This window comes from Cygnus atratus, chromosome 1, assembly GCF_013377495.2.
Source record: "Cygnus atratus isolate AKBS03 ecotype Queensland, Australia chromosome 1, CAtr_DNAZoo_HiC_assembly, whole genome shotgun sequence".
Classification (NCBI taxonomy): domain Eukaryota; kingdom Metazoa; phylum Chordata; class Aves; order Anseriformes; family Anatidae; genus Cygnus; species Cygnus atratus.
Window position 1 is genome coordinate 101,157,836 of NC_066362.1, and position 22,924 is coordinate 101,180,759.

At 40.9% G+C, this 22,924-nt stretch overlaps 1 protein-coding gene across 1 annotated transcript; it reads left to right on the top strand.

Annotated features, from left to right (window-relative positions):
• Window positions 1-687: 687 nt before the first annotated feature.
• On the top strand, window positions 688-22,084 carry KEL (Kell metallo-endopeptidase (Kell blood group)). The gene is made up of 18 exons (XM_050711454.1): window positions 688-756; window positions 3,261-3,402; window positions 4,918-5,121; window positions 5,721-5,845; window positions 8,834-8,980; window positions 9,592-9,654; window positions 10,784-10,972; window positions 11,380-11,525; window positions 12,999-13,122; window positions 13,583-13,693; window positions 14,773-14,871; window positions 15,360-15,437; window positions 15,856-15,959; window positions 16,847-16,957; window positions 19,073-19,140; window positions 19,383-19,540; window positions 20,450-20,542; window positions 21,908-22,084. The coding sequence occupies exons 1-18, from the start codon at window positions 688-690 to the stop codon at window positions 22,082-22,084; spliced, it is 2,208 nt and encodes a 735-aa protein (XP_050567411.1).
• The last annotated feature ends 840 nt before the right edge of the window (window positions 22,085-22,924 follow it).

Sequence of the window (22,924 nt, forward strand, 5' to 3'; positions counted from 1 at the left end):
TTACCAGTATGTTCATGTTTTGTATTTTGCACCTTTTAATGCCAGGATTCACTTGTATGCACTTGCTCTCTGCTTAGTTATCCTGTATCCTGTCTTAAGAAGTCATCAGAAAAGGATTATAAAGGGATAAAAGTAGTTAGGCGTTTAACCCTTGTTACAGCTGTCAAATAAGCTGCTTTTGAGAAGTCAATGTTGCTGACTGAATAAATGGACATTTGAAATGTATCAAATAATAGGGTCTGTTTTGTTGTTTTGTTGTTATTTTGTTTGCTTGTTTTCTGTTTCTTTCTGTATTTTCTGTTCTGTTAATGTTTTTGTGCATAAATCACCACCACAGTGTCCAAACATACTCCAGAAGTATATTTCTGGAGGTGATTTACTAAGATGTTTAACAGCAGGCTGTTCATTTCCTTAGCCTTTCCTCAGGGGAAGGGGCCTATGCTGTGAAGTATATGCCTACTTCTTGTAGGGTTTTGTTATTTTTGTAAAGATACATGTTTTCTGATTTTTGCTTGTTGGTTTGTTTTTGCATAATAAGCATTGTGACGAATGCATTTTAATGTAATCTTTAGCTGCTCCATGTAAGTGAGCAGAAAGGGAAAACAAGGAAAAATTCTGTAAGCTGGGAGCCATGATGAGACAAGCAAGAAGTACTGGCCTTACCAGCAAAGGGTGCAAACCCACAGTATGGGAATGAAGGGAGTAAGGCAGGCTTGGTGCCAGTTGCCAGGGTCAACCAAGAGTCTAGATTGCAAGGTAAGTCCATTGTGAGGAGGCAGGTCCAAGGTCAAACCTGCACAATCAAGTCTGTAGGTCAGGGTTCAGATCAATGGGGTACATGGCCAGCCATAGGTGGGGCTATAATGCTGCTGAAGCATAGCTGAGATGAAGATCATACATGAAAGCTGCAAAAAGCAGCTCCAACCGAAGGCACTCAGTGGCATTCAGTGGGCACCTCCACCGAGGTTTCTTCTAGCTTTCTCTGTCAAGATTTCTCAAACAACTTTATTTTATTGGAGAGGCAGGCTTGAGCACAGGGAGCTAAGTTGGAACTGTGGTGGGGGAAGTGCAAGCCAGGTCCTAACAACGACATGTAAGAATTTCAGACTAGGACGTCCTTCAGCTTTCAAGACTATTAGGTTTACTCCTTATTTGCTATACTATTTCCTCACTATTCTCTTAGTCTCAGGTTTTCCTTTATCTTCTGCTTTTTTTTTTCCCCCTTCTGCCTTCTTTTTCACCCTGTATATTCTTTTCAATCATTCTACTTTTCATTTTTTCAGTTCTTTTTCTTTTTTTTTAGACTACCAGCATCCATTCCCATGTCTGTTCCCTTGTGGTATGCTGTAACCTACTGTTCTTGTCCATGTTCATGCACACCAAAGTAGGTAGAAGCAGTGAACACACACAGCAAAGGTAACTTTATGTAACTTTACCCAGGTGGAATTTAGAAGTGTAGCCTGACTTAGTCAGGTGGCTTCCTTTGCAGTCAGTGGAGAAAAAGACCAGTATCTTTGGAGAATGCTTCAGTTTATCTTAAGACATGTTTGAAATAGAAGCAGTACTCATAACATGCCTAACCTTTTCCACTGACTAAATTGCAAATACAACCAAATTTAAGTGAGATGTAAACAGTCGGTATAAAAGATCTTCCCTGTGACTTACAGCATACTGCACTTTTTAGAATGGGACAAATCTCTCTCATTTGAACTTGACTACAGGGCTTAGGGTTCAGAAGCTCTTTCTTGAGAAGAGATTAGTGCTCATGTTGAAATTAGTGCTCAAGTTGGCAAACAGATTAAAGAACCACTAGTCGTAGTGTGTTGGGTTTATGTGGCAAGGTTTTGGTAGCAGGGAGGCTGCAGAGGTGGCCTCTGTGAGAAGAGTCCAGAAGTTGCCCCATTTAGAGAAGGGCCAGTTTTAGCCAGCTCCAAAAGGGACCCACCACTGGCCAGAGCCAAGCTCATAAGCAACCTTGTTTGCACCTCTGTGAGAGCAGTTATAAGAAAGTGAAAAACCCTCTGCACAACAGCAGCTGGGAGAGTGAGGAGAGAGAAACACCCCTATAGACACCAAGGTCAGTGAAGAAGGAGGGAGAGCAGATGCTCCAGGCACCAGAACAATAGTTCCCTGTGGCCTGTGGAGAAGATCATGATAGAGCTGGATGTTCCCATGCAGCCCATGGTTTAGTGCAACAGAGCACATCTCCATGCTGCAGCCCGTGGAGGAGCCCACGGTGGAGCACATGGATCTGACCTGAAGGAGAGCCTAAGGAGAACCCCTGCCAGAGCAGAGTCTGAGCAAGAGCTGCAGCCCGTTGAGAGGAGCCCACACATGAGCAGTCTGGCAGGAGCTGCTGACTGTGGGGGACCCATGTTGGAGCAGTTTGCTCCTGAAGGATGGACCCCATGGTGCAGACCCATATTGGAGCAGTTCTTGAAGAGCTGCTGCTTGTAGAAAGCCCACGCAGGATCAGTTCAGGAAGGACAGAATCCTGTGGGAGGGACTCCATGCTGGAGCAGGGGCAGAGATTGAATGTGAAGAAGCAGTGGGGACAAAGCATTATGGACTGACTGCAGCGCCCATTATGCATTCCCCTGCACTGTTTGGGGAGAGGACGTAGAAGAGGGTGGATGGGGGGAAGGTGTTTTCAGCTTGCTTTTAGTTTCTCACTGTTCCAGTCTGTTAGTAATAGGCAATACATTATATCAATCTCTCTATGCTGAGTTTGTTTTGCCTGTGACGACAACTGTTGAGCAATCTCCCTGTCCTCATCTCAACCCTTGAGCCCTTTTCATCATATTTTCTCTCCCTTCCATTTTGAGGAGGGGGAGTGAGAGAGGTTGGGATGGAGTTCAGCCGCCCAACTGGGTAAAACCACCACACCTAGCCATCCTGTTGTTAGCTTTACGGGCTTAAAAAGGCTTTGTTACTTTCAGGAAGCATATGCAAGATGATTCCATAAAACAAAAGAAACTATGGGAGGGTAGGCTGCCTCATGGCAAGCCGGTGTTTAGATGTGTATTTAATAACACTGTGGAAAAGCTGTAGCTGGAAAAGAAAGGGATATGAAAGAGGCGAGAATGCCCCTGGGAACAAACTCATTAGATGACTGGGACCACTGTTAGTATTCTGTCACTAGTCCCATGAGTGATTTTCTAGTAGATAAGGGAGAAGACAGAGTATATGACCAGTGCTAACTTTAGCACAAATGTTTCTTTCTTCATTTTTTTCTGTTTGTCTCATTTTTCTCTCCTCAGACCTGTGACCAGGAGCTGAGAACAGGTGCAAAGAAGGAACGATGTCTTCAAGGGAAAAGCCTACTTCTGTGTGCACTTCTTCTCAGTACTCTCCTTGGTTTTACATTACTTATCACCTACATCATGATGACTTGTGGTCTAGGTATAATATGGGATATCCTTTTCCCTGCTTCCTCATACAATCTATTTGTAAGTCCCCTTCCTCTCCTATCTGCCTCCAATGCTTATTAGGCTTAGCATGTGTTTAAGAATCAGACTTTCAGAATCTTGAAGAAACATAAAAAGACACTGGTTGTGAAAAAGGTACATTCTTCTGCCTCCTCCTTGTGTCATAGCAGGGATATATCCCCACACTCCTCCTCCTCCTCTGCCTGCCATTTAATAAGCCTGGATTCAGCTTTGTGGGACAGCAGCATTATATTGTCAAGATGTCCTTGAGTCTCCTTGTCCTGGTCTCCAGGTTCTATGACCCTGTAGTAACTTTCAGGAAACTGGTGCAGAATTTGAGATTTTTAGCTCCTCATCCACTTCTCCATCCCTGACTTAATAAGTCTAGTCTGGGCTCCCCAGTAAACCAAGGATGCAGAACTACTGCAGCAAGTTCAGAGAAGGGCTACAAAGATGCTTAGAGGACGGAAACACCTGTTGTACAAGGATACACTGAAAGAAGGGGGCCAATTTAGCCTGGAAAAGAGAAGACTGAGGGGAGACGTCATTAATGTATATAAATATCTGAGGGGAGGTTGTCAAGAGGATGGAGCCAGCCTCTTTTCAGTTGTGCCCAGTGGCAGTATGAGAGGGAACAGGCACAAACCTGTTCCAGCCCCTGTTTTATGTTGGAAACCATTCATTATAGAGACCAAGGAAAGATATTGGTTAGTTTAGATCTTGCTTATTTTCACTCTGCATATCTCCTCCCATGAGAACTGCTGAAACCACAGAATGGAAAGTTTTACTTTGATTTACAAATGGCTTATTTAAAAATTGAGCTGATCTGATGTTGATACAAGATACTCTGACCCAAAATGAGAACACATACCCAGGGGTTCACAGCACCTTAGATAAGGGAAGGGGGGGGTGGGGAGGTGGGTGTTGATCCCCCTTTATCTAAGGAGGGATACAAGAAACACTAGAAAGTTTTTGTTCTGTTTTAAGAAATGTCATTTCTGGGAAATGTTTGTTTCCTATGCTTGAACATCTCCCTCTGTGTATTAAACTTATCTCCTTACTTTCTCTGTGCTATGTCCTTTTTTTGCTCCATTTGTTGACATCATCAGTAGCTTCTTATCATTTGGCCAAATCACTGTGTGCTGTTTCAGAGAAAGCACATTGAGAAGGCAGAATAATCCAACCTGTTACCACCTACATAGAATGGAGGGCACCACCTCTGGACTGACTACCTGTCTTTTATTTAAAGAATCTCCCTTACAAAGTGCAATGGCAGTCTTGCTGTGAAGTTAAAGACAGAACGTGTTGTTCCATCTTCAGCAAAAACTTACAAGGAATTCAACAGTCTGTATGCAAAAGAGTTTGTACCAAAAATAAATCTGGGGGGAGGGGAAAGGCATGTCCCACAGATAACTCCTCCTTTTTTTTTGTGTGTGTGGAGTTGTTCTCACTGCCACTGCTCAGTTCTCTCTTGTTTACTTCTGTCCAGGATCATGTGATGCTGAGCGGAGGCTTGCACTGTTGTCCAGACTCCTGAATTCTAGGAATGACACTGTAGACCCCTGTCAGGATTTCTACAAGTATGCTTGCGGCAACTGGGAAGGCAATCACTCAAGCAGAACCACAGAAGAGTCACGAAACGTCTTTGATATATTGTTGGAAGAAAACCAGCTTGTCCTGAAAAGGCTTTTAGGTAGAGAGAGATGGTTGTTATGTTACTTTCAGCATCTTCCTGAGTCAGAGCTGAGAATACTTATAACTGAGAGCACAATCATTCCTATCAGGGACTGAGTCCAGTCTCTTCATTTTCTGTTATTACAGGTACAGATATATTCTTGAGAGGTCATATTTAAATAGTTGCATTTCAAACATTTCAGTTCTCCTTGCCAAGTGTAAGAGATGGAAGTCACATTTCAAAATTCAGGAAGCTAAACCATTTTCCTACTGCCTTGTAAAAGTAGACCCCTTTTGCTGTGCATGTCTGAATGTGCACTCTGACCTTGTCCTGACTCCATGTGGGACCGAAACCTAGGTATGATCAACCTTTCTGTTGTGCTCCAGTCTCCATGCAAAAAAAACCCACATATTTGGTCTCAGGAAGAATCATAGCAAACACTAGAAAATCTCTTGCTTTGGGTTACTTGGCAAAGTGTAGATATATTTACTAAACTGCTCTGAAAGTGCAAGGTGATATTTTCTTACAACCTTCCTCTGCTCTAATACTGCCCATCTTTCTTTATTATCACCTTTATCACTCTTGTAGTTTTTCATATACTTTTTTTTTTTTCTCAGAGGCCCCACAGTTTGAGATAAGAGGCTCAGCTAAAGAGAAAGCAATCCAGTTCTATCGTTCCTGCATGGATACCCAAAAGATAGAATCCCAAGGAAATCAACCATTGAAGGACCTCCTAAATCAGGTGAATGTTTCTGCTACATCTTCTACATGCAGAAGATAATTCCTGTAGGAATAAAAGGAAAGAGTGAAGTTTAGGCCATATGTTCCTGCATGGTTGAATTTTGCTAGCATCTGGTTTTGAAACAAGCTTGTGGTTCACAGCCCGACTTCTAAATGATAAATCTCGATTTGAATGCTGTTTAAAGATTTGGCTTTCTGACATCAGGTACATAAATCTGCCCTCATGACCTTACATTTTACAACTGTTCAACAACCAAGACTGCAAAGAGGGATCACTTAATCTCAGAAGCTCTGTTCAATACAATTTGACTTACAGATCAGGAAACATCTTGCAAAATGGGTGAAATGCTTGTGTCTAAGATCTGAAAGCCATATACTACTCCAGGCTTCAGGAAAACTTGCCTGAAGAGGAAAATGCTTCTGTTGCTGTTCTGGGAGGTTCCTCCCAGTGCCAGGGAGAATTCCTGTTAGCAGACTGCAGTTATGCCCTGTCTCCAAGGCAGATGTGGAAACTTTCAGCAGAAGGAACAGTGACTGCAAGGCCACCTGAGTATCTGCTTGTCAGGGAGGAGGGACCCTAAATTCCTGATCTCTGTTTGTTCACCTGGATAACTTTAGAAAAATATGTCCTCTTCCCTCTCTCCCTCACTGCCTTTTTTTTTTTTCCCTGTGTACCCTGTTCTGTTGATAATTATCATTTGTTTTCGCTGTCACAGAATCACAGAATGGTTGAGGTTGGAAGAGACCTCTGGAGGTCATTTGATCCAACTCCCCTGCTCAAGCAGGGCCACCTACAGCCAGCACCTAGGACCTTCTCCAGATGACTTTTGAATATCTCCAAGGAGGGAGACCCCACAATGTCTCTGGGTAACATGTGCCAGTGCTCAGTCACCCACACAGTTAAAACAATGTTTTCTGATGTTCAGAATCTCTTCTGTTTTACTGTGTGCCCATTACCTCTTATCCTGTCACTGGGCACCACTGAAAAGAGCCTGACTATACTCTTTCCATCTTCAGACATTTATATACATTGATAAGATTCCCTTTGAGCCTTTGTCTCTTCAGGCTAAGCAGTCCCAGCTCTCTCAGACTTTCCTTATGTGAGGTGCTCCAGCCCCTTAGCCATCCCTGTGGCCCTTCATTGGACTCTCCCCGGTAGCTCCATGTCTCTCTTGTATTGCTGACCCCACTAGCCCAGTACCTGGACACAATACTTCAGGTGTGGCCTCACCAGTGCTGAGTACAGGGGAAGGAACACCTCCCTCAACCTAGTGATACTTTGCCTAATGCAGCCCAGGATACCATTAACCTTCTTTGTGGTAAGAGCACATTTCTGGGTCATGTTCTACTTGGTGTCCACCAGGACCCCCTACAGCTTTCCAGCAGGGTGTCCCCTGGCATGTACTGCTGCCTGCAGTTGTTCCTCCACAAGTGCAGGACTTTGCACTTCCTCTTGTTGAACTTTATAAGGTTCCGGTCAGCCCATTTCACCAGCCTGTCCAGGTCTCTGTGGATGGCAGCATGATGCTTTGGTGAATCAATCCCTCCTCGCAGTGTTATGTCATCTGCATACTTGCTGAGGACACACTGGACCCATCAGCCAGATCATTAATGAAGATGTTGAACAGGGCTGGACACAGAAGGGACCATTGGAGTACACTGCTAGTTGATGGCCTCCAACTAGACTTTGCACCACTGATCACCACCCTCTGGACCTGGCTGTTCAGCCAGTTTTCAATCCATTTCACTCATCTGCCCATACAGCTCATATAGCTTGTCAATGAGGATTATTTTGGAGACAGTGTCAAAAGCCTTATCGAAGTGCAGGAAGATAATACCCAATGACTCTCCCCTCATCCACCATCCAGCAGGGCAGTCATTTCATTGCAGAAGCTTATCTTGTTGATCAAGCATGACTTCCCCTTGGTGAAGCCATGTTGACTACTCCAGATGATCTTCTTCTCCTTCATGTGCCTGGAAATGATTTCCAGGTTTAGCCATTCCATGACCTTCCCAGGGACTGAGGTGAGGTTGACCAACCTGCAGTTCCCTGGGTCCTCCTTTATGCTCTTCTTGCAGACAGGAGTGATGTTTGCTTTCCAGGTACTTTTCCCAGTCTCTATGATCAATTAAAAGTTATTGAGAGTGGTCTCACAGTAATAACTGCCAGCTCCTGCAGCATTTGTGGGTGCATCCTATCAAGGGTCATGGACTCCGTATGTCCAGTTTGCCAAAATATTTCCTGACCTGATGGTCTTCCACCAAGGGTACATCTTCCTTGCTCCAGCCTTTCCTCTTTGTCTCTGTGACCTGGGTTTCTAGTCTTACTAGTAAAAACTCTGGCAAAGAAGGCATTCAGAATCTCAGCCGTCTTAATTTCCTGTGTAACCAGGTTCCGCATCTCATTTAGCAACAGACTCACATCTTTCCCAGTCCTTGTTTTTTCACTGTTACGCTTACAGAAGCCCTTCTTGTTGTCTTCAATATCCTTGGTGAAATTCAATTCCATTAGGGCTTTAGCTTTCCTAACTTCATCCCTGCATATTTGGACAGTGTCTCTGTATTCCTCCCAGGACACCTGTCTTTGCTTCCACCCTTTGTAGGCTTCCTTTTTGTGTTTGAGGTTGGCCAGGAGCTCCTTGTTCATCCACTCAGGCACCCTGGCGTTTTTGCCTTACCTCCTATTCATTGGGATGGACCATTTTTGAACTAGGAAGAGGGGATCCTTGAATATTAACCAGCTTTCTTTTTTTCTTTCTCTTTCCCCTCCAGTGTCATCTTGCAATTCATTGCTTTCCTTAAGTGAAAGTGACAGGTAGTTTTAAAGCAGGGTATGTAGAAATATTCAGGAGTTTCCTTGTTGCTATTTGCTCTGTTGTTTCTCTGTTGTCATAATGACTGAGTTCGTAGGAGTGAAAAAAGTGTTTGTAAATAAGAATCAAAAAAGTGTCTTTCTCACCTATGGTCATGCTGTCTATCATTTCTCTAGGTTGGTGGATGGAACATCACAGGCATAGGGAAAGCAAAAGATTTTAATGAAACTCTTCAGATTCTCATGGGCAGATACAACACCTTTCCCTTTTTCACAGTGCATGTAGGACCTAGTCCTTTTGATCCCAAGACCAATGTAATTCAGGTGAGTGGATTAAAGAAAGAGAATTATCAGGAAGTGCTGGGAATAAAGAGTCAGTAACACAGTTCATGAGATCCAGGCTTGCTCAAGTTCTTCTCTGAAGAAAGTTTTCATAAAATTTTCTGTAAACTTCATAATTTTATTGCATAAAAGACCCCTTAGTTCTGGAAATGAGGAGATGAGGAAGAATAGATTGCTTACTTTCACCTCTTCTGATTGATTGGTGTAAATTTCTTCTTTGTTGTGGAAGTGTCTGGTTCTTCACATGTTCACAGGTGTGGCTAGTAGAGCAGAGTACTCTACTAAAGTACTCTAAGTGTTAAGTGTCTAATACATTAGTATACTATTAATTTTGCATCTCATGTAGAAATATTTAACTGTGTGGTTTATATTTAAATGTCAGTCACCACAGATTTGTAATAAGATTGCAAATAAGCTGCAAAATGTGATAGATCCACAAAAAGTACCTAGCGAACATTTTTGAATCATACAAGCTATTTATTAACATTTCAAATGCTGTGACACAGAGACAAACATGGCCTATTTAACATATTCTTAACACTTCTAGTGTTTCTGGAAATAGCCAGATATTTGTCCTTTACTCCTTTTTGCAGATTGACCATCCTGAGTTTGAGATGCCACCTGAGAGTAAATTCAAAGAGAAAAAATATCTTGAGGTAACATATCAGAGGCTGAAGAAAGGTAAAAATAGCAATTTGGTATAGGGATCTCTTTGAATTTCTTCCTGATTCAGAGTGACCTATTTCCTTGAGGTATGGTTGGTGACCTCTAAAAACGTCACCAGATGGAATTAGTTATAAAATTGTCTACTTTTGTAAAATACTAGTTTCTAAAATGCTACCGATTTTAGATGCCAGTTTTAAAACTTCTAGTGTAGAAAGAGAATGTTACAATTTCGAGATATGATTGAGATATAAAATCAAGATAAGATTTAGTAGCTTAGTGGGTAGTATTGGTGATAGGAGGATGGTTGGACTAGATGATCTTGTAGGTCCTTTCCAATCTTGTGTTTCTATGATTTCTATGATTTCTATGAATTTTATTTTTTATTTACTAGGTAATATGAATCTGGGGCTCCCTCTATCTTGAATGAATATTTCAAAACTTTTTTCTTGTTCAAAATAAAGGCTTTATAACCTATTAACTTTGGTGTAGTTGGGGAGTAATTTTAAAATGTTTTAACCTAAGCTAGGGAAATAAGGTCTTTGACCATGGGAGTCATTGCAGCAAAGATAATTTCATCACAACTATCTAATTTTTCTGAACTGCATAAAAACTGAGCTGATTTCAGTTTCTCAGTCTGACTCTTTCAGAAGAGTCCTCAAAAAATAAACCCATCTAGCCATCACAAGTATTCCTGTGATAGCTCATGAACATAGAAGCAAGACTGCCATTTCCTCTCCGTCCAAAATACTGTATTATTGTGCCACTGTCTACTACAGCTCTCTTAACTTCAGAGACAGCAAGCCTGCAGCCCTAAAATGATTCTGGTATTTAAAGTATTTGTTAGCTGGGACAAATTAAAATTATTACCTTTTGAGAATTCACTGTTCTTCACTGAGAAAGGAGCTGTACTTGGCAAAGTGTATTCCACTTGAAGAATTACATGAGGATGTTGTGGTGAAGATGACAATTTTTGGGACAAGGGCTACATTGTTTTTGAAAGAGTGAATCTTATGTGGTCAGGATGGATGGATGGATGGATGGATGGATGGATGGATGAATGGATGAGGTGACTAACTTTCAGTCATGTTTCTCCCCCTGGTCATATGCTCTGTATTGCAGGTTCTCCGTGTCTATCTCTCATACCTGCAGAAACTGGGGGGGCTACTTGGAGGTCCACAGGATGGTTCCCCTCATTCCTTTTCCCTTACCTTGTCCTTCATCTCTAACCTCCAGCGTGTTGTTACCCCACTGCAGGAAAGACAGCAGAGGGGGATGCTGTTCTTTCGCACTACCATTAAGGAGCTACAGGTATCTATCTGTGCCTTAGAACTTGAGAAACACGATTACATGTGATGTTCACATTATGAAGATGCAGATCAAAAGAGATGTGAGCTACACTATTTAGATGCCCTTCCCTTGCAAATTACCCTTGGAGACTGTTGAAATTTAAATAACCTATTAACTTGCTGGCCCTTATTGATAGCAGTTGGAATTTCCGGGTCCCCAAATCCACTCCCCGCCTCCCCCATGCTGTTCTGATAAAATATATGTCTATTCTCCTTTTCTAATATAATCAATACCCACACCATAAAAACAGCTCAACTTGTTGAAAGTATCCATTACCAGTATCAAGGAGACAATCCCAGTTTCCCTAGTATTTCTTGACAATCTATTTAGACTGATAGCTCAGCATGTGAGCTTTGTTTTACTTCTAGGAAAAGGCACCTGCTATTGACTGGTTGTCATGTCTCCAGGCCCTCTTCCATCCTATGCCAATGAACCTCTCTCAGCCAATTGCAGTGCATGACATGGATTACTTAAGAGGCATGTCACAGCTCATTGAACGATGGCACAATAACAGGTAGGAGTTGTACAAATCTGTGGTTGAGGTTGTTCATGCCTTAAGAAATATTTATTTCCGATACCATAAGTTAATGAGTTGCAAGCCTGCTGTGTCTCTGTATCCACAGGTCCAGTGCTGAGGATGAGCATATACTCCCAATAGGCTTGCACATGCATACAACATATACGTACACATATAAGGAAATACATTGTCACCCACCCACCCATATAAACATGAACAGCACAGTCGGCCTGATCCTAGTCCTCCTCTGCAGCTGATCAGGATTGGACTACACTAGTGAAATATAAACATATTTATGTACACACACGATATAGATTACTGCAGTAGTTGGCCTTTGATATTCAGAATGTTCAGTAGCCTGCCCCAGTCCACCTGATCTCCACTGTTGCTGGCACCTGGATATGTGGGCCACTGAGACTTGCAGCCCTACTCTGGTTGCTGGTACTCACATATATTCTAGTTACAAATACACATTAAAAACAGATCTCTCCAGTAGCTGGTCCAAACTGTTGGTCTCTCCAATAGCCGACCTTGTCTCCCCGGTATCCAGTCCCATCCCCACAAACAAACACACCCACAAACAAAAATATTTAAAAATAACTTGATGAGACAGACTCTGGTGACCATGCACAGGACTCAACCAGACAGACATACTGACAAGACACAAGTTTACACTAGTCCATTCTCTCTTATCACCTTTCCCCTTAACTTTACTCCCTTTACTTAACTTTACTCCCTTTACTTAACTTTACCCCTTAACTTTAACTTTACTGTAACTCCTCCCAGTCCACCACGATCTGTCCCTTTCTCCACCTTTGGTGCTTCGTACTAGCATCCCATATTAAGTCTCACAGAATCCTACAGTCCCCTCAAAGTATCCCATAATAAGTATTGCCCAGTCATAAAGTGTTCTTTCCCCTTCTTCCCATAATGAATCCTGTATCCCAGTAGGTAATTATCTCTTGAGTCTTCAGGGTGTTCTTGAGTGTGAGTTTCTTTGGTTGACTCATGTCAGCGGCTTTCATAGCAAAATGAATGAGCAAATCATCCTCCTTTTGATAGCCCCAGGAGTAGTCCATTCAGGATACTTTGTTGTCAGTGTTCAGGTTACCAGGTTTCCTCTGCCTCAGATTACTCCTCTGACACTTGCCATGCCTCTGTGTTTATGGTGACCTCTTAACATCATAATCTGACTGTTGCTGGAAAAAAAAATTCACTATTGACTTTGTTCTTCTCTTAGAGTTATTCATGATTTTTGGCATTTCCAGCAAGCTTTTGCATGGTATCCTGTCCATATATTTGCTTTTAATTCATAAAATTGAATATTGCTTGCTGTTCAGTGCTGACTGGTTTCTGCTCATTTTTTTAGGTCCAGGGTTTTGATGGAATTACTGATTAAATATTTGACTTCATCCAGCTAGGAGGTGACCTCATCTTAGTGTGGGCTTTCTAAATGTCATGTTCCTACAGGGCCCTTCCCATCTATATGATTATTTGTCTGGTTGTGAATCTCTCCCCTGCCCTTGACAGTCGATTCCAAGATGCACGCTTGGAGCTATCTAAGATTCTTCATGGAAAAATGGGATCTAGAGTGGTGAGTTAGCTTTTAACCATCTTCACTTCCACAGCACGTACCTTCTGGATATTCTCTTGATTCCTCACCTGGATGGAGCTTCTTAGATCTGGGGAGGAGAACCACTCTCACTAGGCCAATTAAGGCTTCACATTTCTCAAGGAGTTGTAGACATGACACAAAAAAAACTTTCAGGTGCTAATTGCACTGTATCATGGGGTGGGAAACAATGTATAGATGGCCACCTTACTTCTATTTATTTGTTACAGCCAGAATATGAGTATTCATCTTGTGTGAATGTAAGTAGGGTAAATAATTCTTTGTTTTACTGTATTAAAGTTTTCATTATTCATGGCTGTCATTTTTAAATAACAACATATAAACTACTGACAGCATGTTTATTTATCTTTTTACTGTCTTCATCTTTCTGTCTCTTCCTCTTCACTCTCAGGTGTCTTTATTTCTTTCTGTATTCTTACAGATCCCAGTTGAGCGCTGGAAGAAGTGTTTGACTGATACCAGCTCTTTCTTTGAGCCAGTCCTAGGGCAGATGATTGTGAAGGAAATTTTCCCTCAGCAAACCAAGAAACTTGTAGGTATTCATCTTCTTAATCCGCAAGCAGAGCTCAGCTTTGTTCCTTCCTTTTTTGCCCTGCCAGCTTAGAACAGCATCAAGGCAGCAAAAGCTTTTATACCTTTTTATATATTCCTGTAGTCACATACTTCTCTTCTGTTTGGGGGAAATGTGTGATATTATCAGAACAAGAGCACTGTCACTGCTAGAATAATCAATGTTAAAATACCACTTAGAATCTTTATCTCATCTGTTAGCAAAGCTATGTGGACTGCACAAATACCTATGAGAACCCTGCAAGTGCATGCCATTTCAGTGTGTTTAACTGAAATGGCAGTTAGTATTCATCAGAAATCCTGAAGTATTTAAACAAACTTTTCAATCATAAAGCCAATAAGAGAATGGTGGGTGAGCAAGGACTCCATAATGTTTGTGATCAGTTTTACAGAAACAAATCAATATCAAAACATTCTGAGAGGATCCACAGTAAATGGAACACCTGCTGGCACTGTGGAAAAGATATGTGTTTTTACTTTGATGATCAGACTTTTTTTTTTTTTTATGGAGGGAAATTAGTGTAGGCATCAAGTTTTTTGAGAGTTTTCAGTGTATAAAAGTAACAAGGATAATAATAATAACTCCAAGAAAGGGTAATGAAAAACTAAGACTATGTACTGAAGCAAAAAGCTGAATAAGCAAAGCACAATTTTGTGAGAGAGACTCAGACTGCTATAACTTTGGAAAGGGAGACACCAATAAGAAATTCTTGTGTATATTTTGTGAAGTGGGACAATCATTTGGTCCATTCCCATCCCGAAAGGGATTTAATGAAAAGGGATTATGTTTCCCCTCTTACTATGATAGTCAAGAGGAAAAGGTGTGTGGGAAAGAATGATGACATCTGTGAGGAACCACTGGATGCCTAAGAAACTTAAGCCTAAACAGATATAGAAACTGCTATTTCTTCTTTCATCAAGAGAAGAGGAATAATCTCCCAACTATTGTATGGTTGAATTGCTGGAACATGGGAAGACAATAACTAGGCCTGAACAATGTTTTTCTGCAGTTCTGACTGTGCCTTCTATTCTCCATGGCAGGCTGAGGAGATGTTCTCTGAGATCCAAGATGCCCTCTACAGCCAACTGGATCGGTTGGAGTGGATGGATGAGCAAACACGTCAACAAGCTAAAGTTTTGGTGCGTGCAGAAGGCAGAAGTTACTGAGGCCAACCTTTCCCTAAAGTCTCTGGAGAAAAGTGGAAAGGGCCTATGTATTTCTACCTGTTTCTACAGGCACACCATTTAAAATAGGTTCCTTATACACACTAAAACCCGTATGTGGTTCTATAGGTGTCATCACGCACATGACACTGATACATAGGCATAGAGAGGCCACAGATACTGTGAATTAATGTAATGAGTTACATTGTACCTTCAGATTTACACATCTATAGAATTTTAAAAATATAAACTGAATTCCAGAAAACAGTGCTAAAAAAAAATAGTAGAACAGAATAACAAGAGGAGATGTCTTGTTGAAAAAGAGTAGTTTTAAAAAACGGCTGATTAATAGATCATATTTTTGCTTAGAAATAGAGTTTAAAAGGAACTTCCAAAATGTAAAACTCCCTGTTGGTCACATTTCTTTCTTTCTTTTTTTTTTTTTCTTTCTATTATGATTTTAGGTGTCCACGCTACAAGTGGAGATTGGCTATCCAGCTTACATACTTCAGACTGCCAAAGTGAACCTGGAATACCAGAATGTGAGCTATATAATGTAAACCTGTCCATCTCACTGCTGGCAGTTTACTTGTACCAACTGCTATCTTGTCTGCTGATAAAAGAGGCTATGACCTCTGAGCAATGCACATATCACTTTCTGAGAAGAGGTGGATCCAGACAACCTGTATCTATTGCTTCTACATTGTTCAGTGTTGCCTATGCTGCCTCCTACTGATTGTGACCTGTTTGTATGTTCTGTTTGGCTGCAGATAATGTTCTGGTCACATCTTAAATCAAAAGTCTTTTGAACTGGGAGAGGAAAAAAAAACAAGTGTTCCATTGGTTTGTCTTTTGATGAACCTCTTTTTTTGACCTGTGGGACTTTCCTCTCTCTCATACTGTCCAATTCATTCCTCTCTCATGCCATGTGACATTGACATTTCCCAACTCTTCCCTTAGCTGGAGATAAATGAAGACACTTTTTTCCTCAACGTGGTGGCTTGCTTGAAGACAATGAGGGAGAATTCCTACTCAAAGCTCCTTCAGCATCATTCACATGTTAAGTAAGTGTCAGATATTGATATGAAAAAAACAGACTACCTGAGGTTGGAAGGTAATTGTGGTGATCTCCTAGTCCAACCCTCCTGTTCAAAGCAGGATCTGCTGAAAGAGGTCCCTCAGGAGTGTGTCCAGCTGTCTGTCTATATCTCTCTTTTACTAAAGGCGGGAAAGGCTCTGGCAGAACTGGACACAGTACTTACAACAGTGGTTACACCAGTCCTGAACAAAGGTTCATAACCACCTCTCAACGTAGTGGTGACGTTTCTCCTAATGCAGGGCAGGATGATGTTGTCCTTTTCTGCAAGGGCACATTGCTGCCTCATCTTTAAAAAAGCCCTGAACTTGGCACCTTATCTTGTGTTCAGCATGAGTTCATGCTATCAAAACCACCACTGTTGTGGAGGGAATCCCAAACCCCTCAAAATGGGACCTTTTCTGCTTATTGTCATAAACCCCTAATAAAGAGGAAGAGCTGGTGCTCCTGGGCTGAGCTATCTGACAGCAAAGCATTGTGTGGAGGTGAATATTGGCAGGGACAACTCAAAGTCAGGACACGGATGCTTCTGAAGGCAGGGAGTGGAGATAGGCATACTTGGGACTTGAGGTGTATTTTGTGCAGGACATTACAGATGGTTAATAATTCTGACTTATTTGACAGTGAAATTGTGAAAGTGAATCTCTAAATGTATGTGAAAGCTAAGCTACTAGCTCTGTCTGTAAATGAGTGAAGGTTTGTTTCAAACACCTTTAACTCTAGATAATGTGAATTTCATCATTTTCCTTCATTGTATGAACAGTTGCATGGAGCAAACCATTTCTGCAAACCCAATGGAGGAAAGGAGCAAGGTATGAGGTACAGATTAATACATTCTCTCATTTCTGCTTCTAGCTGGCAGGTGTCCCCCTGGGCTGTCCATTCATACTACTCACTAAGGCACCACATGGTGGTCTTTCCTGCTGGAATGTTCCGCAGCCCTTTTTTCCACATGGATTTTCCCAGGTATGAAGGGGCTGCAAAAGTGGAAGCTGAATGTAGTCCTTTTGCTACACCATGTTTCCAGGAAGAATCTCAGTAAATGTGTCTTGAACCTCTATTTCCAACTGCATCCCAGAAAGATCCAGTATAAGGGGAAAAATAACTTTTTCTAAAGCCAAATGGATGTGGCTTGCCAGTTCTTCTCTATGAACTCTGACAGAGTGTGATCTTTCTCTGGAAGCAGAGAAAGGGTTTGCTGGAGCAATATTAGAATATAGGTGAAAGTAAGCTGAGCCAAGTGTATCATCCCAGAGCAAAGAGGTAGAAGTCTTGCATAGGTTAACTGCAAAAAAACAAAAAAAAAAAAAAAAAAAAAAAAAAACCACAATGCACCTCTGCCTTTCTTTTTCTAGATTCCAAGTATTTCTGCAATCTAATTCATAGAAATCCAACCCAGAGCAAATAGGAGCAACTTCATGTAAAAAGTCTTTTCAAATGGATCAAACACAGTTCTGTTCTTCCTTTTCTTCAAGAAACCTCCTCTAATTAGCAGACGTTTTTCATTCTGAGGCTTCTCCTGCAACAACGACACCTCAGTAGACTATACTTTCATAGTTGGGTTCTTTCATCATACTGAACAGTTCTTTTAAACATTTTTTTTCTGATATTAAAAGCACTTAGCTGACTGTAAAAATATTATCTTATGTCCTTTTTTTGCATGATAACTGACAGAGACTTGACATAATCCCATCATACTCCAAAGATAAATTCACACAGTGGGAAGAGACTGAAGTCTGAAAGAAACCCATCTCAGTTAAAGTAATTATTTTTTCCATGGTAATCTTCTGCCACTACTTGTATGACATTTGCTAGTATTTGCATTGTTTCATGAATTCATTATATTGTGGAGAATAGGAAAAGAATAATAGAAAAAAAATCCAGTTGTGTAGGTTTTTACATTGTTGTTCCTCTGAAAAAAAAAGAGAAAGTGTCTGCAGCTTCTTATTCCTTTTGTATTTGGTGTTAGTAAAATATATTTTTCTCACCGTCATTCCAGGTCAGTAGACTCATAAGTTAAACTTGTGTTGGCACATTAACAGTTGGTCAGATGATGCTCCAGAATTTAAATTTTACTGTCAAAAAGAATTTGCCAGTTCAGATAACTATGAGTATAATTTTTAAAACTAGAATTTGGCAAGACAGTTCAATCATTATAAGCTACAGAGTTTCTGCAAGAGCAACTCTAAAAGAAGATGAATTATCCTGTCCTTGTTGGTGTCCTAATGAGTTCCTGGTGATATAATAATGATACCCCATCCCTGGAAGTATTCAAGTCCAGGTTGCATAGGGCTTTGAGCAACCTGGTCTAGTGGAAGGTGCCCCCATTGGCAGGGGGGTTGGAACTAGATGATTTTCAAGGTCTCTTCCAACCCAAACCTTTCTATGATTCTATGATTCTAGACCCGTTCCATGCTTTAGCAGTGTTAATCAGTGCCTGTAAAAAAAAATAAAATTGTTTTGTATTATGGAAATCTATTTTAATTGTACTCATGCTTGTGTGACTGTAAATTCATTGCACAGAATGACAGAAATTCTTATTGGAAAGAACCTCTTGCTTGTAGTGAGTGGAAAGATTACCAGTGCTAGGCCTGAGTAATTGTAGTCAAGCCTTCATGATTTTAATTTGCCTTGCCAGTTTTATGTATTATGTTTCACAAGATGACTGCTGCAAGACTGCCTTTCCAACCATCCTGCTCTTGTATTTTGCCATTGCAGTTACTGTTTATGTAGCAGTTCAGCCAATAATGGGTAACTAAGGACATATCTCAACAGAGTATCACATTACAGTTAATAAGGGCAGAATTTAATTCGCTCTCTCTGTTATTAAGATGGCTTATTAGCTTGGAATGCTTTAATACAAGTCCATTGTGCAATTTCAAGCATTGGTAGAGTAATTTACATTTGTGTTCATATTTTTACAGAGTACCACATCTGGGAGGCAATAAACAGAAAGTGCTTCTCTGGGCTCTCAGAGCAGAATGCTTCTTTGCGGTCCACAATTGTGCTCAGTGGTGATAAAGAATGCTCACCTGTTCTTCTCTTCTTTTCAAAATCACTCTTTTCATGTTTGTTTTTCAGTGCTGTGAACTTTGGAGCTATTGGGGTCTTCATGGCACATGAACTTCTTCACGCATTCTATGGTTATGGTGGGTACCAGCTGCAGGGTGAAGCTTATCCTCTTTGTTTACTGTTCTAGGCCCCCAGTGGTAGTTTCCCTTTGGGGTTCTTCAATCCTGACCCCTATATCCATGTATACATACATTATTAAAGCAGGTGAAGCTAAGGAAACCCACTCCATACCAAATGAACTACGAAGAAAACTCAGTGTCGGGAATACAAGTGAACATCAGAAATAGCTTTACTTTCTAGGATATTTTTTTCCCTACAGTGTTGCCTGGTGGCTGTCCTACATGCAACAGGAGTGTGCTACAGAAATCTGTAGATTGCTTTGTTGAACAGTATGAAAGCTTTGACTTTAAGGTCAACGGTACTCTTACGCTCTTGGAGAATACAGCTGACAATGGAGGGCTTGCCATTGCTTACCAGGTATTGTAGTTTACTTATTTCTCTGATCTCATTTTTATGATCTCAGAGTCTCACCAGACAGCTCAACTGGCATGTCTTAAGACTGCCCTGTTATATCCCTGTCCTACATACTGCTCCAGTCCCAGATTTCTTGCATGTCTGTGCCAGTGCAGCATGTGCTTTGCATTTCCTCTGCTATTCCAAACATAGGTTCTCCACAGAGCTGTGCTTATAATCTCACTACCTCCATATAAGACCACTTCTCCCCTTCGCCTGTTCTGGGGTGGTCCTTTTTTTACTTCCCTAATTATGTAATGCATACAAAACACGTTATTATTTTATATTAGGTTATTATATATTTATGTTATACCTAAGGAACTAAGCTGAGATAAGAACTAGAATTCTGTATTGTGATAAAATTACTCCACTGTCATGTTTTCAGCAATATTTCCGGCTAGAACTCCTGCAGGAATTCAGAGGTTTAGTTAATTAATGAGTGCAGGGTGCTCTGAGTTCTCTGGGTGTCAGATGGTACTTGTTGCATTTCTGTGTGAAGAACTTTGAGACTGTTACAGGTACAAAGATTTTTTGATGGCATTCATAGCACCAATAAATAAAGTTTTTCAGATATTTGTGACTTTCTTTGAAAGTAATTTTCATTTTTTTCATAGTGTAGTCATCACATCTCTTCTGACCAGCTGTGTATAGTAGTGTCAGAAATTGGAAGCAAAGGAATTAACATTGTTATTCTCCCTTCTTACAGCTATTAGGGGAATGGCAAGCAGCCAGACACCTCAGAGTAAGCAGAAAGAGACACAAGCATGCTAAATATATTGAATATATACCAGACTGATATATTTAATTGACAGAAGACATGTTTCTTGGACACTGTCTGAAGGGGAGTTTATTATTAATTTTCTCTCTCCACAGGCCTACAAGAATTGGCTGAAAAAGCACAAACAGGAGGATTTACCCAAGATCGGACTTTCACACGACCAGCTTTTCTACCTCAGTTTCGCTCATGTAATGAATTCTAGGCTAGTCATGTGTCTCTCACTCTCCATTGTCTTCTACATTATTACAGTCTGTCCTTCTCAATATTCAGTCCTTTTTCTCCATTCTTCCTAGAACTGGGAATGATAGATGTTGTTGGTAGATTCAGAATCTTATTTAGAAAGCTAAAATTCACATATGGGGCTCTTAATCTGTCATGGATCTCACTGCAAACAAGATGCCTGTCTGTAAATATATCTTTTACAAAGCTCTGAAGTCTACCAAAATTAAGTTGTAGCAGACAAGTTGTGTCAGAGAAAGAAGACTTCTTTGTCATCCTCAGTACTTTTTTGCTACTCTGAGCAGTCTTACTAACAGAAAATGAAATTTTAGTGGAAAATACACATAGGTCTCCATCCCTTGCTCCATCCATCTCTTTGTCAAGTTATAAGGTCATTCTGAGTGACTGGTAGAGAAAAAAGTTTAGATTATAGATATAGTTTAGAGATAAAGAATGAGAAATACATGCACACATAGTTGGAGATTTTTGTGGGAACATTGTTTAAGGATTTGTGCAAAGTTGTGCAGTTGTGCAGGTGAGTTTTTTTTTCATCATCATGACATTGGATTTCTGTGCTCAGAAAGGTCATACCCATATTAATCACTGTAAATGTGCAAAAGGAAAAGTTTTCTCTATGTATTGGCATCAGGTCCACACAATATGTAGAAAAGCAGTAATTCAGTTCTGAAATTACAATAATTGGGTCTCGACACCAAGATTTGCATTTCAGAGGTGATCTGACAGCTACTACATCATTTGTTAATGAATAAAGACTGGAATCACAAGAGTGAAAATTCGGATTTTCAGTTGTAACACCAATTAAGTCACATAATCTTCCCCCCAGTATAGTAGTAATGGGATGTTGTGATGAGTGCTCACCTTTCCTAATGAGATATAATTCATTTTTGTTAATAAACTAAGTCTGGACACTTAGGCTACATCTATACTGTCACAGTAGGCCAACCGTAGGACACAGTAGGACCCAGTAAGACACAGTAGGACACACTAGGAACCTTGGAGTCCAAGGCTGCATGAACCCAAAATCCAAGGTGGTCTAAATTCATTTTGTTGTGGACTGTGTAGCTTAGAGAAAAAGCAGATGGCTGGTCAGATAGGAAAATTGGGACAGAGAAGTTTAGGAAAAGGGAAGGGAAAATAGTCATAAATTGTGGTTGTGAAGGGAAGTATCTGAACATTGTTGGCACCCATGAAAGTGGTTCTTAGTCTATTCCAGCAGCCTCAGTGGTGTGGAATGTGCAGAGACATGAAGACTTATGACTTATTTACATGAGGACAGTCACCCTGACTGACTTTTCTGTTTTACTTTCCTTCAGGCAATGTGTGGACACCAGGATCCCGAGGAATTACAGTCTTCCTTGAACACAGATCCACACAGTCCCTTGTCACTTCGCGTCTGTGGGCCTGTTAGCAATAGCAGGGACTTTTCCAAGCACTTCCACTGTCCCAGTAGATCACCAATGAACCCAGACAGCAAGTGCCACATTTGGTAATCTGTCTGGAGGAGGACGAATGATACAACTGCGGGAAGATGAAGGCCTGACCTGTGCAAGTGTGACCCATGGAGTCATACTCAGGGCCCATGGGGTGACATGGGGATTTTATTCACTCTTCTGCCTTCTTTTTCTTGATATCCTTTTCTTGTCAGTTTATGGTAGCAAAAGCCTCCAACTGAGCTCATAAGGGGAAAAGGTGTCTTCCCACTGCTCCCAGCACTGTCCCCCAAATGGGACAACTCTGTAGACCAGGAAGTCCCAAGGTAAAAGGTGACTAGCTAGTCTCTAGTGGGTAACAACTTCTGAGGAGTTGTAAACAGAAGTACTGTTGCATCATTAGGCCATCTGTTCAGTGCATTTCCCTGTCTACTCTAGCAACCTCGGTCATGTTGAATGGGCAGGGCAATATATTAGACTCCTAAGATTTGTTCATACAAGTTTGTCTCTTAGGAAAATTCTATGTGTTACTATGCAAACTACACATGTAAGTTACCAGAGAAAGAAGAATCCACTTCTATTCAATCTGTTGATAAGTAGTAGGGAAAACTTAGTGGCTGCATTTTCTAGGCTGGAAGATGAGTTACTAAATAATGAAGGTTACGCAGGTACTCCATAAAAAAGTATCCTCTTTGAGGAAAGTGAGACTGGGAGCGGAGAACTAATTCTCTTTCTGCTTTCTTTCTTTTCCAGCAAGATTCTTTTTTTCTTTCTTAGTCTCTGTTTAAGGTTGAGGATATGGTTAAGGGTGAAGCTTGGAACAGTAACAGGAGTTTCTAGGGATCTCTGAAGATCATTAACTTGAATATTCAGAATTCCAAGAACTTCTCTGCACCCAAA